At 38.4% G+C, this 13,152-nt stretch overlaps 2 protein-coding genes across 5 annotated transcripts in view; both read left to right on the top strand.

Annotated features, from left to right (window-relative positions):
* On the top strand, positions 969-1,667 carry LOC104753651. Its single transcript, XM_010475872.1, has one exon. The coding sequence runs from the start codon at positions 969-971 to the stop codon at positions 1,665-1,667; it is 699 nt and encodes a 232-aa protein (XP_010474174.1).
* The window catches only part of LOC104750510 (HEAT repeat-containing protein 5B-like), an 18,782-nt gene continuing 11,135 nt past the window's right edge, over positions 5,506-13,152 (top strand). For 2 of the 4 annotated variants that reach the window (XM_010472311.2, XM_010472308.1), the window contains exons 1-23: positions 5,506-5,764; positions 6,127-6,334; positions 6,622-6,728; positions 7,156-7,392; positions 7,504-7,593; positions 7,673-7,760; positions 7,918-7,982; positions 8,253-8,357; positions 8,469-8,558; positions 8,680-8,760; positions 8,873-8,941; positions 9,504-9,629; positions 9,962-10,065; positions 10,511-10,643; positions 10,722-10,828; positions 11,131-11,232; positions 11,377-11,544; positions 11,680-11,766; positions 11,883-11,976; positions 12,104-12,172; positions 12,266-12,388; positions 12,839-12,907; positions 13,011-13,115. In XM_010472311.2, the coding sequence (XP_010470613.1) occupies positions 5,600-5,764; positions 6,127-6,334; positions 6,622-6,728; positions 7,156-7,392; positions 7,504-7,593; positions 7,673-7,760; positions 7,918-7,982; positions 8,253-8,357; positions 8,469-8,558; positions 8,680-8,760; positions 8,873-8,941; positions 9,504-9,629; positions 9,962-10,065; positions 10,511-10,643; positions 10,722-10,828; positions 11,131-11,232; positions 11,377-11,544; positions 11,680-11,766; positions 11,883-11,976; positions 12,104-12,172; positions 12,266-12,388; positions 12,839-12,907; positions 13,011-13,115 (2,592 nt within the window). In that variant the 5' untranslated portion in view covers positions 5,506-5,599. The remainder of the gene's footprint in view (positions 5,765-6,126; positions 6,335-6,621; positions 6,729-7,155; positions 7,393-7,503; positions 7,594-7,672; positions 7,761-7,917; positions 7,983-8,252; positions 8,358-8,468; positions 8,559-8,679; positions 8,761-8,872; positions 8,942-9,503; positions 9,630-9,961; positions 10,066-10,510; positions 10,644-10,721; positions 10,829-11,130; positions 11,233-11,376; positions 11,545-11,679; positions 11,767-11,882; positions 11,977-12,103; positions 12,173-12,265; positions 12,389-12,838; positions 12,908-13,010; positions 13,116-13,152) is intronic. The other 2 variants (XM_010472310.2, XM_010472309.1) reach the window with 1 other exon arrangement.

Here is a 13,152-nt window from a genome sequence, read left to right as displayed (position 1 = left end):
TGGCCGCCAAAAAGACTCATACAACTTTAAGTTCATCGGTAGACAAGCGATTAAGCGAAGCATTGCTTTTGGATTTAGGAATAACGGTTCCGGCCAAAGATGGAGTTATGAGAAATTGCAAATATTTTAGTAATGATCAGTATCATAGATACAATGGGACTAGCCTATGCTATGGTTGTAACGGTAACGGTATTTGTGTGGTCGAACGGTTTGAACATCTAACTGCTTCCTCGTTGTTGGTTTTTTTGCACTTTTCGTGAAAAATGGTTGTGTTAAAACTATCAAAGTTTTGTCGTTTTCGTAAGGGTGGATTATTTTCTTTTTGGGTTTGATTGGTAACACGTACTTCTGCGATATACCTATACTGCTTTGATATTCTCACCTTTTTCGTATCGTCCGCTTAGGTGATTACTGCTTACTTTCTCTGCTAAAGAACATTTACCATACGACTTTGCTATAATACTACAAGAAAGTTGAATCAAATGAAGCGTTTTTGGAACGTATGGCGCAATATGTGCCACAACACCAGTAAGAGACGCATGTGCTTCTATCAATGGAGTTTTGCGACTATGATTTGGAGACTATCAAATCTTTACAATCTCCCACAATAGTCCCACACTAGTGGTTCACAAAGCACATGCGGATGTTCACGAATGGCTGCATGAACACTAGATCACCAAGAAGAAATGATTCACAAGAAGTTACACAAACCGACAAGTGACGACTCAATCTTGAAGCGTCCCATGAAACCATACATCAAATGCAACTACTGATCGAATATAGAATATTTGGTCCTAAAAACTCTGTTCTCAACTTAGTCAATACAAGTTAGATATTTTCTGCAACATTTTAGGAAGAACTTTGTAGTTAGTCCATATCTCGAAATTTTTCTTCTCTTTTCAATCTCTTCTGCTGTTCTTTCGTATTTTCTTCAGCTCTTTTAGCTTTTCTTATTCTTCCTTCTTTCAATGGCTGTCCCTAATGAGCGTGCATTTGGTGTCACCAACATCAAATCACACATTCCGTTAATTCTTGACATGGATGATCACAACTATGATGCCTGGAGAGAACTCTTCCTCACTCATTGCCTAACCTTTGATGTCTTAGGACATGTTGATGGCACCTCTACTCCGGCGAATGCAAATGATCAAACGTGGCTGAAACGTGATGGACTGGTCAAGCTGTGGATCTATGGAACTCTTGCCCCACTGCTCTTCAAGTCATCGTTCAAGACCGGTGGCACTGCTCGTGATAATTGGCTCCGCATCGAGAACCAATTCCGCAACAACAAAGATGCGAGGGCTATGAAGATCGACAATGAGCTACAAACCTTGGAGATTGGTGACCAATCCATTCAAGCATATTGTCAATCACTCAAGTCATTGGCAGACCTACTCTCCAACCTGGATGCTCCAGTCAATGATCATAATCTCGTGATGTATATGTTGAATGGACTCAATGAGAAATTTGATAACATCGTCAATGTTATCAAACACCATAAGCCTTTTCCATCCTTTGATGATGCCAAGTCCATGCTTGAAGATGAAGAGGTTCGCTTAAAGAAGGCTCACAAGACTGTTGCTGCTCATTCGGCTCATGCTTCCTCCCGTAAAGCGTTGGTCATGACACATAACACTCATCAGAGTCAATCAAATCACACCGCATAGTAGAGGAACAATTGTCAAGGGCGTCGCAACAATCATTTCAACAACAAAGGTCGCAACGCTTTTCACCCACAAAACAATGTTCCTTTCCAACAGCAGCGACATCAGTTTCCAACTTGGGGAAACTATTGGCCAAGTCCATACAACCCTTGGCCGAATCCTCAGTTTGCACCGTGAGGACAGTATCCTTCAAATTTCCAGAACCGTGGCTTGCTAGGACCAGGACCTAAACCAGCTGGGGCGAACAATGCTGAAGCACACGCTGCACAACTGCAACCAACACGAGACTTTGCGGAAGTGTTCAACACTATGACTCTCACAGAGCCATCTGCAGGAGACTGGTACATGGACACATGAGCTACGACACATTTGGCTTCCTCACCAGGTACACTCCACTCTGTTTTTAACTTGAACAACACTAAATCAGTCATTGTTGGGAACAGTTCTTCTATTCCTGTCTCTCTTTTTGCCCACACATTCCTTCCGTCTAATTCTCCTCCTTTTAAACTCCAAAATATCCTTATTACCTCAAGTATTATCAAGAATCTGATCTCAGTACGAAAGTTCACAAAAGATAATGCTTGTTTTGTCGAACTTGATCCATTTGGTTTTCTTGTGAAGGATCTTCTCACAAGGACGCCTCTGCTCCGCAGTGACAGTACTGGAGACCTTTATCCCTATCAACCTTCCATCAATAAAACAAGTTCTGAATCTACTTGTCTAGCAGTTTCTCCATCCCTATGGCACATGAGGCTCGGACACACCAATACCGAGACTTTAAAATATTTGCTTTCTTCTAATAATCTTCTTTGTAATAAGACTAGCTTACCATCATCATGTAATGCTTGTCAATTGGGGAAACGTGTTAAACTTCTTTTTCATAAATCAAATTCTGTTACCACAAAACCTTTTGAGTTCATTCACTTTGATGTTTGGACATCTCCTGTTCCAAGTATCAGTGATCTTCGATACTATGTCATATTTCTTGATGATTTTTCACATTTTTCGTGGGTGTATCCCATACGTCGAAAGAGTGAAGTATTCACAAAGTTTCTCCACTTTTCGTCTTATGTGAAAACACAATTCGATGCATCCATTCAATCCTTTCAATGTGATAATGGGGGTGAATACCCTAACACTTCCTTCACAAATCATTTTGATACTAATGGTATTAAAGTTCGTTTTTCTTGTCCATACACTTCCCAACAAAATGGCAAGTCAGAACGGATGATACGAACAATAAAGAATACTATTAGAACTCTTCTCTTTCAAGCTCATCTCTCACTTTCCTTCTGGCTGAAGCTCTACATACAGCTGCTCACTTGTTGAACATCCTCCCTAGCTCTTCTACTGGTCTTCAAACTCCTTTCTCTGTTCTGTTCAACAAAGCACCAAAATATGATCATCTAAGAGTATGTGGTTGCTTATGTTATCCGCACTTAAACAATTCAACCATACACAAAATCTCTCCTAGATCTACTGCTTGTATATTTCTAGGTTATCCCCTTCAACATCGAGGATATAGATGTCTTGATATTCAAACAAATAAAATTGTTATATCAAGGCATGTTATCTTTGATGAAAACATTTTCCTAGCAAAAGCAGAGATGTCTCGAAACCATACTGCTTATGATTTTCTAAAGCAGATTGATGAGCCTTCAGCCATGTTCAAAGATATCCTACAATCACCTATCTCCCAAACACCACCTCCACAATCTATTGATCCTGCTATCTCTCAAGCTCAACCCTCTCTTGCAGTCTCGGTTCCGGTTCAGAATCCTCCTAGTCATTCAATGACTACTAGAAGTAAAGCCGGAACTCGAAAAACAAAACAACCTCTCTCTCTCCTCACTACGACAACTATATCACCACTTCCAAAATCTCACAAACATGCTTTATCAGATCCTAACTGAAACCCTGCAGTGACTGATGAATATGATGCTCAAATTAAGAATAAGACCTGGAATTTGGTACCTCCACCAAGAGAAGCAAACATTGTTAACTCTATGTGGTTGTTTAAGCATAAATATGATGCAGATGACAATTTAGCCAGGTACAAAGCTCGATTAGTGGCTAATGGCAAAACACAAGAAGAAGGGGTCGATTACTTTGAAACGTTTGCCCTAGTGGTTAAACCTATAACAATTCGTGATGTACTTCATGTAGCAGTCGCGAAAGGATGGGGAACTAAACAACTAGATGTGAAAAATGCTTTCTTGCATGGAGACCTTGAAGAAACTATATATATGCATCAACCTTCGGGATTTGTTGACAAACAAACTCCTCACTATGTTTGCAAGTTGAACAAGGCTATCTATGGTCTCAAACAAGCTTCAAGGGCTTGGAATGCCAGATTTAAAGGGTTTGTGTCGAAGCTAGGATTCAGTATGAGCAAGAGTGATAATTCTCTGTTTGTGTTCAAGCAAGGTAACGATATGGCTTATCTCCTTTTATATGTCAACGACATTATTCTTACAGCATCGCGACAGTCGCTCATTGAGAAGCTCACCAATGCACTGAAGAGTGAATTCCCAATCACAGATGGAGGTCGCTTAAGTTACTTTCTAGGTGTAAAAGCAGAGTACAACAAGGCGGGGATTCTCCTTTCTCAGTCGCATTACACAAAGCAGATCAAAGCCAAAGCTAAAATGCAAGACTGCAAGCCTATTAATACTCCGGTTGATGTCAACTCAAAGCTCACGGGTGAATCTGGAGAGATAATCTCGTATCCCACAAAATATCGAAGCTTAGCAGGTGCTCTGCAGTATCTTACGTTTACAAGGCCTGACATCACTTATGACGTTCAACAAGTTTGCCTGTTATGCATGATCCAAGGGTACCACATTTTCAAGCCTTAAAATGAATCATTCGCTATCTTCAAGGCACCATCGACCATGGTCTTCAACTGTTTCGCGGTCGTATAGGCTCCCTCACTGCTTATACTGACTCAGATTGGACAGGCTGCTCGGACACTAAACGCTCTACCTCAGGATATTGTGTCTATTTCAGGGAGAATTTAATCTCATGGTCATCAAAACGTCAACAAACAGTGTCACGTTCTAGTGATGAATCAGAGTACAAAGGGGTAGCTAACATTGTCGTTGAAACTTGTTGGATACGAAATCTTCTCCTTGAAATGCATATACCAATTCGGACAGCAACGTTGGTTTATTGCGATAATGTAAGTGCAGTCTATCTCTCTAACAATCCTGTTCAACATCAAAGGACTAAACATATAGAGATAGACCTGCATTTTGTTCGTGAGAAAATGGCTCTGGGTCAGGTGAAAGTTATGCATGTTCCTTCTTCACTGCAGTTTGCCGACATATTCACTAAGGGCCTTCCAACTATGCTGTTCAATGATTTCCGGTCCAGTTTAACCGTCCGGGTGATCGAATATAGAATATTTGGTCTTCAAAACTCTGTTCTCAACTTAATCAATACAAGTTAGATATTTTCTACAACATTTTAGGAAGATCTTTTGTACATGATCAAGGAAATACTAAGACTTTCAACAACAATACAAGTTTTGAAACAACAACAATGCAACAATAGAAGCAGCAACAACAACAACACGACATCACGTCTTGGGATCTTCTTGACACAATTCGTTTTTTGTTAGGCGCCATTGTAAAAACTCAGCCCACCTACTAGTTAAATAAATATGGATGCATAAACTCTGTTTTTATTTTATTTATTTTGATGATAGTTTACCACCTCAATGGTTAACAGAAGAATTTTAATTAATTCGACCCGGAAACTAAATAAACCCGACCCGGAAACTAAATCCGGCTTCTCTCCTCCTCCGACCCCAATAGATCTGATTCCTCCGACTCTTTCTCTCTCTCTCTCTCTCACACAACTCTTTTTGTTTTTCCTCTCCTCAACTCTGTCTGGGCTTGTTCTCTTCGCTCTATGTTTCTTCTACAGTGATAATGGCGAAGAATAATGCCATCGACAACGTTCCTCTGTCGCGATTCGACGTTCTCGTCGCCCAGCTTGAGTCGATTGTGGCGTCAGCTTCACAGAAAAACCCTGACCCTCTCCTCTGTTTCGAGATCCTTTCTGATCTTATTTCCGCCATCGATGAAGAGCCCAAGGTCTCCTTTCCCTTTTTCGATCGATCCTTTCTTAATATTTTTTTTCTCGAATCATGCTCAGTGTCGTCTGTTTTTGCATCTGAAGAATTTATCTGGAACAACGATGATTAAGTCTTTGTTATAGTCATAGACTTTGATCTGTGTGATCAACTACTAGTAGTCTTCTTAGTTACTTTCACAGGCGGCCATTGCTTTGTTCTTTTATTTAGCGTCGGATTCGTTCTAGATTCATGTTGAGAATGAGTTTATTATAACTAGGGAACACTACATTGATTCAAGTACCTTTCTTTGTGTATAAATATTTTTGGCATTTTTTTTTGTGATACTTCTGATGGGGTTATCAACGATCATGTGTATATCAGGAGTCTTTGTTAGTCCCGCAAAGAAAATGCGAAGATGCCTTGTATTCTCTGGTTACTCTTGGTGCTCGAAGACCAGTACGTCATCTTGCGTCTGTGGCTATGGCTAAAATAATTTCAAGTGGTGATAGTATTTCGATATACTCTAGAGCTAGCAGTTTACAAGGGTTTCTTTCCGATGGGAAGAAGAGTGATCCTCAGCGAGTTGCAGGTAAGGTCTATTTTTTTTGTTAAGATTACTGGCAAACTGTTATTCAGCTGCTATTTTCATATAATACTTTCAAATAGTGTAGGTTTTAGTGTTGTTTTGGAATAAAGATTTATATTCGTCACCCTCCTTAGCAAAATAATAATTATCAGTTTTGATCTGCTGTTTGGTATTCTGTCGAGCACATTAAGTAACCATACATTTCATAAAGTTCATCCATGTGGAAGTTTTTTTCTTTTATGATTATTTGGTCTTATCCTCCAAAGTTAATAGATACAATTTTTTTCTAGGTGCTGCCCAATGCTTGGGAGAACTGTATCGTCATTTTGGGAGAAAAATTACGTCTGGCTTGTTCGAAACAACAGTTATTGTAACAAAATTAGTGAAGTTTAATGAGGTATCACAGTTCAACGTTACACTTTAAGTTCTTTCTGTCATGCGGAAAAGTAATTTGATTGGTTTAATCTACTTCAGTGGGTCATGTCTTTTTATCAGTTCCCCAGTTGTAATATTTAGAAAGAACTATATGGTATGAAAATATCAAATAGGTATCTGATTTGTTGACCGTGAAGGGAGGAATTAAAGCTCTGCAACTATTGCTATTGTGTCCTGATATTTATTGGGGAATATGGTTTGGTATAAACTAATTTAACTATTCCTAGTCTTTAAGTCTGCTGCTTCGATTTTTCCAGTTATTGATTTTATTTCCACTCAGCCATTATTATATAGAATTTGTGAAGAAACTTGGGCTATCAAAGAAAACTGACCTGTGTCACTACAGCTATTAATTCTTGATTAACTCTATGTTGTTTCCCTTGTTTCAGGATTTTGTGAGACAAGAAGCCTTTATCTTGCTTCAAAGTGCTTTGGAAGGCTGCGGTGGTACAGCTGCGGCCACTGCATACTCAGAAGCATACCGTCTCCTCACAAGATTCTCCACTTCGGACAAATCATTCGTTGTGAGAATTGCTGTTGCTCGTTGTTTGAAGGCTTTTTCCAACATTGGGGGACCAGGTCTTGGTACTAGCGAATTTGATACTTTAGCCTCTTACTGTGTCAAGGTCAGTTTGATGTGCTAGTAAAACTTGTATGTTTTTAGCCCGTTCTTCTTCCAATTTCTTGTTGGGCTGATGTCTATCTCTGAATATGTATATATGCCTATGTTAACGTAGGGTATTGAAGATCCAGAATCATCTGTCCGAGATGCATTTGCGGAGGCTTTGGGCTCATTGCTTGCACTAGGAATGCATCCTGAAGTGCATGTAGGCTTATTTTACTAGTAATTTGCGTGCTTCTTGTCGTCATAATTTGGTGGTTATGAACTTTTGTTTTTTTTGTTAGGTCCAACCTAGAGGTAAAGGTCCATTTCCACCAGCAAAGAAACTGGAAGGTGGTCTGCAGAGGCATTTAATTTTGCCCTTCACAAAAGGTAGTCTTAAGACAAGATCTCTGTGTGTAAATTTTTGGTTCGTTAAATCTTCAGACTTGGGATATATATACATCTTTTTAAAAAAGGTTCGCAGTAGAGCTTTCTTTCGTTTTGCGAAGCACTAATTCCGTTATACAAAAATACTTAATAATCGCAGCGATTGGATCTCGGGCAAAGAATACACGGTTCGGTTTGGCTCTGTCATGGGTGTTCTTTTTACAGGTAAACAATTGCTGGAATCTTTTCAGTTTTTGTGTTGTCCTTGTGTGATTAGATTTTGCATTTCTGACTTGACATTGAGACATATTATCATGAACAATCAAACCAATTGTTATACTGCCTATATTGCCATATCATAAGACCTGCAGTTTTCTTCTAGTAGTGAATGTGAATCTATTTGTAGATTCCAGTGATTATATTTTTTATACATACATTTCTTCAGATCGGCACCATGGCCTTGTAAACTTACAAAGTCTTGAATATACTTTGCAGGCCAACCGGATAAGGTATTTGGATTCAGATAGTGAGCTTCAAGACTATTCTTTGCACGTCATGGACATGTTGCGGGGTGGCTCCTCAATTGATGCCCATGCACTTGTAAGTCACACTTGTTTCATTTCCTTGCAATTCCAACCTTGTCATTTTTGTCTTGCATAAGTTCTTCATACATACTTCTATATTTTAAAATATGTATTCTTGTTTTTGAAGGCATGTGTTCTTTACATCCTACGGGTTGGCGTAATTGATCAAATGATGGAACCAAGCCAAAGAAGCTTTTCCGTGTTTCTCGGAAAGCAGGTTTTGCAGTTTTACTGAATCACTCTTTTTCCCTGCAAGTCAGATCTACATATTCAAAAAAACTAATTTTTGGTCCTACATCATAATCAAACAAGTTATGTATTTTCCGAAATAAATGCAGCTTCAGTCTTCAAATGCTAGTCCATCAATGAAAATAGTTGCTTTGCGGGCTTTGTCATTCACGCTGAAAACATTGGGAGAGGTGAGGCTGCTACTGGCGTAAACTCTTCTGAATGAATATTTATCATGAAACTTCTGCTAGTTAAATTTACTAATTAATCTTTTTAGCTCGATTTTTATTTGCGTACCTGCAGGTTCCCCATGAATTCAAGGAATTTTTCGATGATACAGTGGGTGCAGCATTATCACATTTTTTGGACCTTGTAAGCTTTCACATATCTTCTTTTGACAGTTACTCTCAACACGAGTGCTTTTCATCCCTTATATTTTTTTCCTGGCAATATTTGTCAGAGAAATAAATTTCTTTCCAGCATTCAGAAATTCAGAAATTCTAGACTCTGATATTCCTTATCTACGTGATCTTGTTTAGTACCAATAATTGCACTGAAAGACATGTTCGTTTGAACTTCTTGCTACCACTGGATGTAAAACTGTTTCATCTGCTTTAAAAGTTAGGTAAACAAAACTTTTATAAAAAGAAGTAGAGGGTTGGAATAAGCAGTAATGGCGTTATCACAGTAATCTATAGGTAGGTCAACAAAACCTTGATGCATAGAAATAGAGGGTTGGAAGAAGCTGTTAGACAGTAATTTGTGATTGCTTTTCTGGATGTAGTAGCTTGATATATCGAAATTTTCACATTTGGTTATGTGTTTATTAATTTTACCTGTCATGCAACATCTATGTCTGGGTACATTGGGTCAAATGACAACCCAATGGTAATTGTAAATGCATAATTTATAGACGTAAACTTGATTTTTTCAGGTACGTGTTGAGGCCGCTTTAACTTTACGTGCTTTGGCTGAGGTTGATCCTACGTGCGTTGGTGGGTTGACATCTTTTGCTGTAACCACTCTTAATGCTTTACGGGAAAGTTTATCTTTTGAAAAGGTAATACTAGTGCTTCGAATTCATCTCAACTGAGTTGGGTTTTCTTCTTTCAGTACGATGATACTGAGGTGTGGCAACAAAAACGTCAATATTAATGAAAATGTGAAGGGTCATTCTGATCCGAATGTAGAACACCATATGGTGAAACTGAAGATCGAAAAATATCATGAAAGACATCATAGTTCCCCTTTTTATGCTTATGACATCTTTGGCTTTCATATAATTGAAATTCTTCATCTTCAAGTCTCTATAAATAGACATTATCTATTGTGAGCTGCAGCAACTTCATGACGGGGAATGACTTAATAAGTAACCATTGTTGTTTTCTGTAGGGAGAAAAATTGAAAACTGATCTTGCTTCTTTGCATGGGCAAGCAGCAACGTTGGCAGCTCTAGTCTCCATTTCTCCTGGACTATCTCTTGGTTATCCTGCTAGGTAATAGTCTTAATAACTCCTTATGGTCACATCATATTCACTGTTTCAGCACTTCAAACTCAATGTTAATACTCGTTTTCGATAAATTAGTTACTAGGCATTTAATTCATACATTTAGGCGGATAGTTTTTATTGTCTCTGTGAGCCGATGAAGAAATCTTCCCACTAATCCTGTATATTGCTACCTTTCTCATTGCCTTAGACAAATAGATGAAACCTTCAAACTCTTAGTACGATTAATAGTTTCTGGGCGTTTGTTATTTGCTATTTTTCCTAATCAAACTAGTTCCTGGTCATACCTTTTTGCGTATCATGAAAAATTCGGAGGATACTTTGTGCTAGATAGTCAAAAAAGTTCTCAATCTGCCACGACTTTGTATAATTGCCAATATAGAACTTCCATTTTATCCAGTTGCAATACTTTTCTGTAATTTTTTGTTCATAGATTGCCAAAGTCGGTGCTTGAAGTTTCAAAGAAGATGCTAACAGAATCAAGGAGAAATGTTACAGTTGCCTCAAGTGAAAAGGAAGCAGGATGGTTATTGCTATCATCACTATTAAATTCTATGCCAAAAGAGGTAATCTATAATCCGCATGTCTTTAACTGCGGTGTCCATGGCATGCATTGTCTTATGCAATTCTATTTGATTATATAGGAGTTCGGGGACCAAGATTTTGATATTCTAATCTTGTGGACTGACGTCTTTACTGGAAATCCAAAACACTTGATCAAACAACAGGGAGACTTAAAATCTACGTTAAGGTAACTGGCTCTTGATACATCAAGCCTTTCTTTAAGCGCGAAGGTTTCAATATTCTTTCCCTATGCTGTATATTTTATCTAAGCTCCTGGAAGCGAACCGTGTTTATTGTCTTAGTTTATCTAAGCTCCTGGAAGCGAACCGTGTTTATTTTCTTAGTTTATTTTTGACACATTAGTGGCTGGTTTGAGAGGGCTTAGTCCTCACTTCTCTCTGAACTTCATGTCTAAAAGGAACGAAAGTGATGACTCAAATATTTTTATTCTTGATAACAAGTAAATGATCAGTGTTTTCCTTTTGGTAGTGTGTGGTCCGCTGCAATTGACGCACTCACAGCTTTTGTACGACGTTTTGTATCTTTTAATGATGGTATCCTGCTCCAACCTGTACTGGCAAACCTCCGTAGGTATGGCATTACTACTGATTTTTCCTACAGTTTCTGTCTACATGTAAATGCCAATTTAATAATTCGGCTATTTTTATTTGAGAATAAGTTCTCATATCCTTTACCTGTATGATGAGTTAATTGACAGTACCTTATTCTAAACAGCGCTTTGTCTAGTGTATCGACAATGGCCAACAAACGGTTTTCTGATGTCAAAACTTTCGTCGACATACTCATCATAAGAATATTGATAGCTTATCAGTCTATCCCAGATCCCTTGGCCTATAAAAGTGAGCATCAACAAATTATTCAGCTATGCACAACACCATATAGGTAAAAGAAATGTCATCCCAAACTGTTTGTCTTTCTAACTTCCCTTTATAAATAAATGCTAAGGACATAGCTAGTGATTCCTTCATGTTTGTTAATCACTGAACTAGTGATTCCTTCATGTTTGTTAATTGAAAGGGAACCTTCTGGATGTGAGGAAAGCTCGTGCTTGAAGGCGCTCCTTGACAAAAGAGATGCATGGCTTGGTCCTTGGATTCCTGGCAGGTGCCTATATGATCATCTGTATTTATTAGTTTGCATTCCCTACAGATTTTTTCGGTATTTGTTTCCTCACATGTTTCATGCAAGGAGATGTAACTTCTTATGAATTTTTTATCCAGGGATTGGTTTGAAGATGAGCTTCGCTATTTTCAAGGTGGGGAAAATGGTCTAGCACCAAGTGTATGGGAAAGTAAAGTTTCTAGTTTCCCGCTGGTAAGCGCAATGGCTTCTTGGTGGAATTTGTTCTTAGTGGTTGAGCTGTTTTTGTTTTTCTGGCTACAGACTTGTCTTTTTTTATATTTATTCTCAACTCTTATGCAAAATTTCTGTAATCATGAAGCCAGAGACTGTGAAAAAGACATTGGTGAATCAGATGGTTCTCTGCTTTGGTATCATGTTTGCTTCTCAGGTTTGGGATTACTATATGTCCAGATAGGTTCTTGTTTTGCTATGACATTTGCTATTTTGGTAGTCTAAAATGATTGTAACCTTTTCTTCGCAGGATAGCCAAGGGATGCTCTCACTTCTTTCGGTCATACAACAGTGTATGAAAGCTGGAAAGAAGCAACATTGGCGTACAGCCAGTTTGACTAACATTTGTGCTGGACTTCTTGCCGGTTTAAAGGTGCTTCCAATACTTGTATATGATTTTTGTGCATTTTTACAAACCGTAGTAGAACAATTGGTCAAGATAGTAGTATGGTAAAAGTACAACCATGTTCTGGGTCTACCTCGTGTATGAGTGTACTTAGGGCTGAACTCAGGTGGTGTTGGAAAGCTAGAATATACACATATAGCATGACATTATATCAAGGATCATAAACATCTGTGGTCTATATGTAGAGCTAATGAGTTTTGTTTCATTAAAGAATGAAACCAGCACTATTCTTTTAGTATGGAACGGTTGTGCTACCGTTCAGATCATTGTATCTGAGCTCAAACCAGCACTAGCCTAGGCAATGTAAAGACTATTGTGCTGCATAAATCATCTCTATCTGAGTTCAGATCATTTTCTGTTAAATGAACAAAATATGATTCTGCTACGTTCAGAACTTAATGTTTCTTTATCTCTCAGGCTTTGCATGCTCTACGTCCCCAGCAACTAACAACGGAAGTATTAAGCTCAGGGCAAGCCATTTTTCAGGTATTTATGTCAATACAGATGGTAGTTCAGAATTATGAATCTAATCTCAGAATTGATTCTCGTGTTTTCTTATATATATCTTTTGATGTTTCTGTTGCTGTAGAATATTTTAACAGAGGGAGACATTTGTGCGTCGCAACGCAGGGCAGCTTGTGAGGGTCTAGGTCTTCTAGCTCGTCTTGGAAATGACATCTTTACAGCAAGAATGGTTTGTCCACGATGCAGTTCTCTACATAAAATTCGTT

The sequence above is a fragment of the Camelina sativa genome, chromosome 16 (assembly GCF_000633955.1).
Source record: "Camelina sativa cultivar DH55 chromosome 16, Cs, whole genome shotgun sequence".
NCBI lineage: Eukaryota > Viridiplantae > Streptophyta > Magnoliopsida > Brassicales > Brassicaceae > Camelina > Camelina sativa.
The sequence above is the reverse complement of the archived record's forward strand: the minus strand, read 5'-3'. Positions and strand labels throughout refer to the sequence as shown.

Coding starts and splice junctions, on each gene's coding strand:
- LOC104753651 (XM_010475872.1), top strand. CDS start 969: ATGGCTGTCCCTAATGAGCGTGCATTTGGTGTCACCAACATCAAATCA.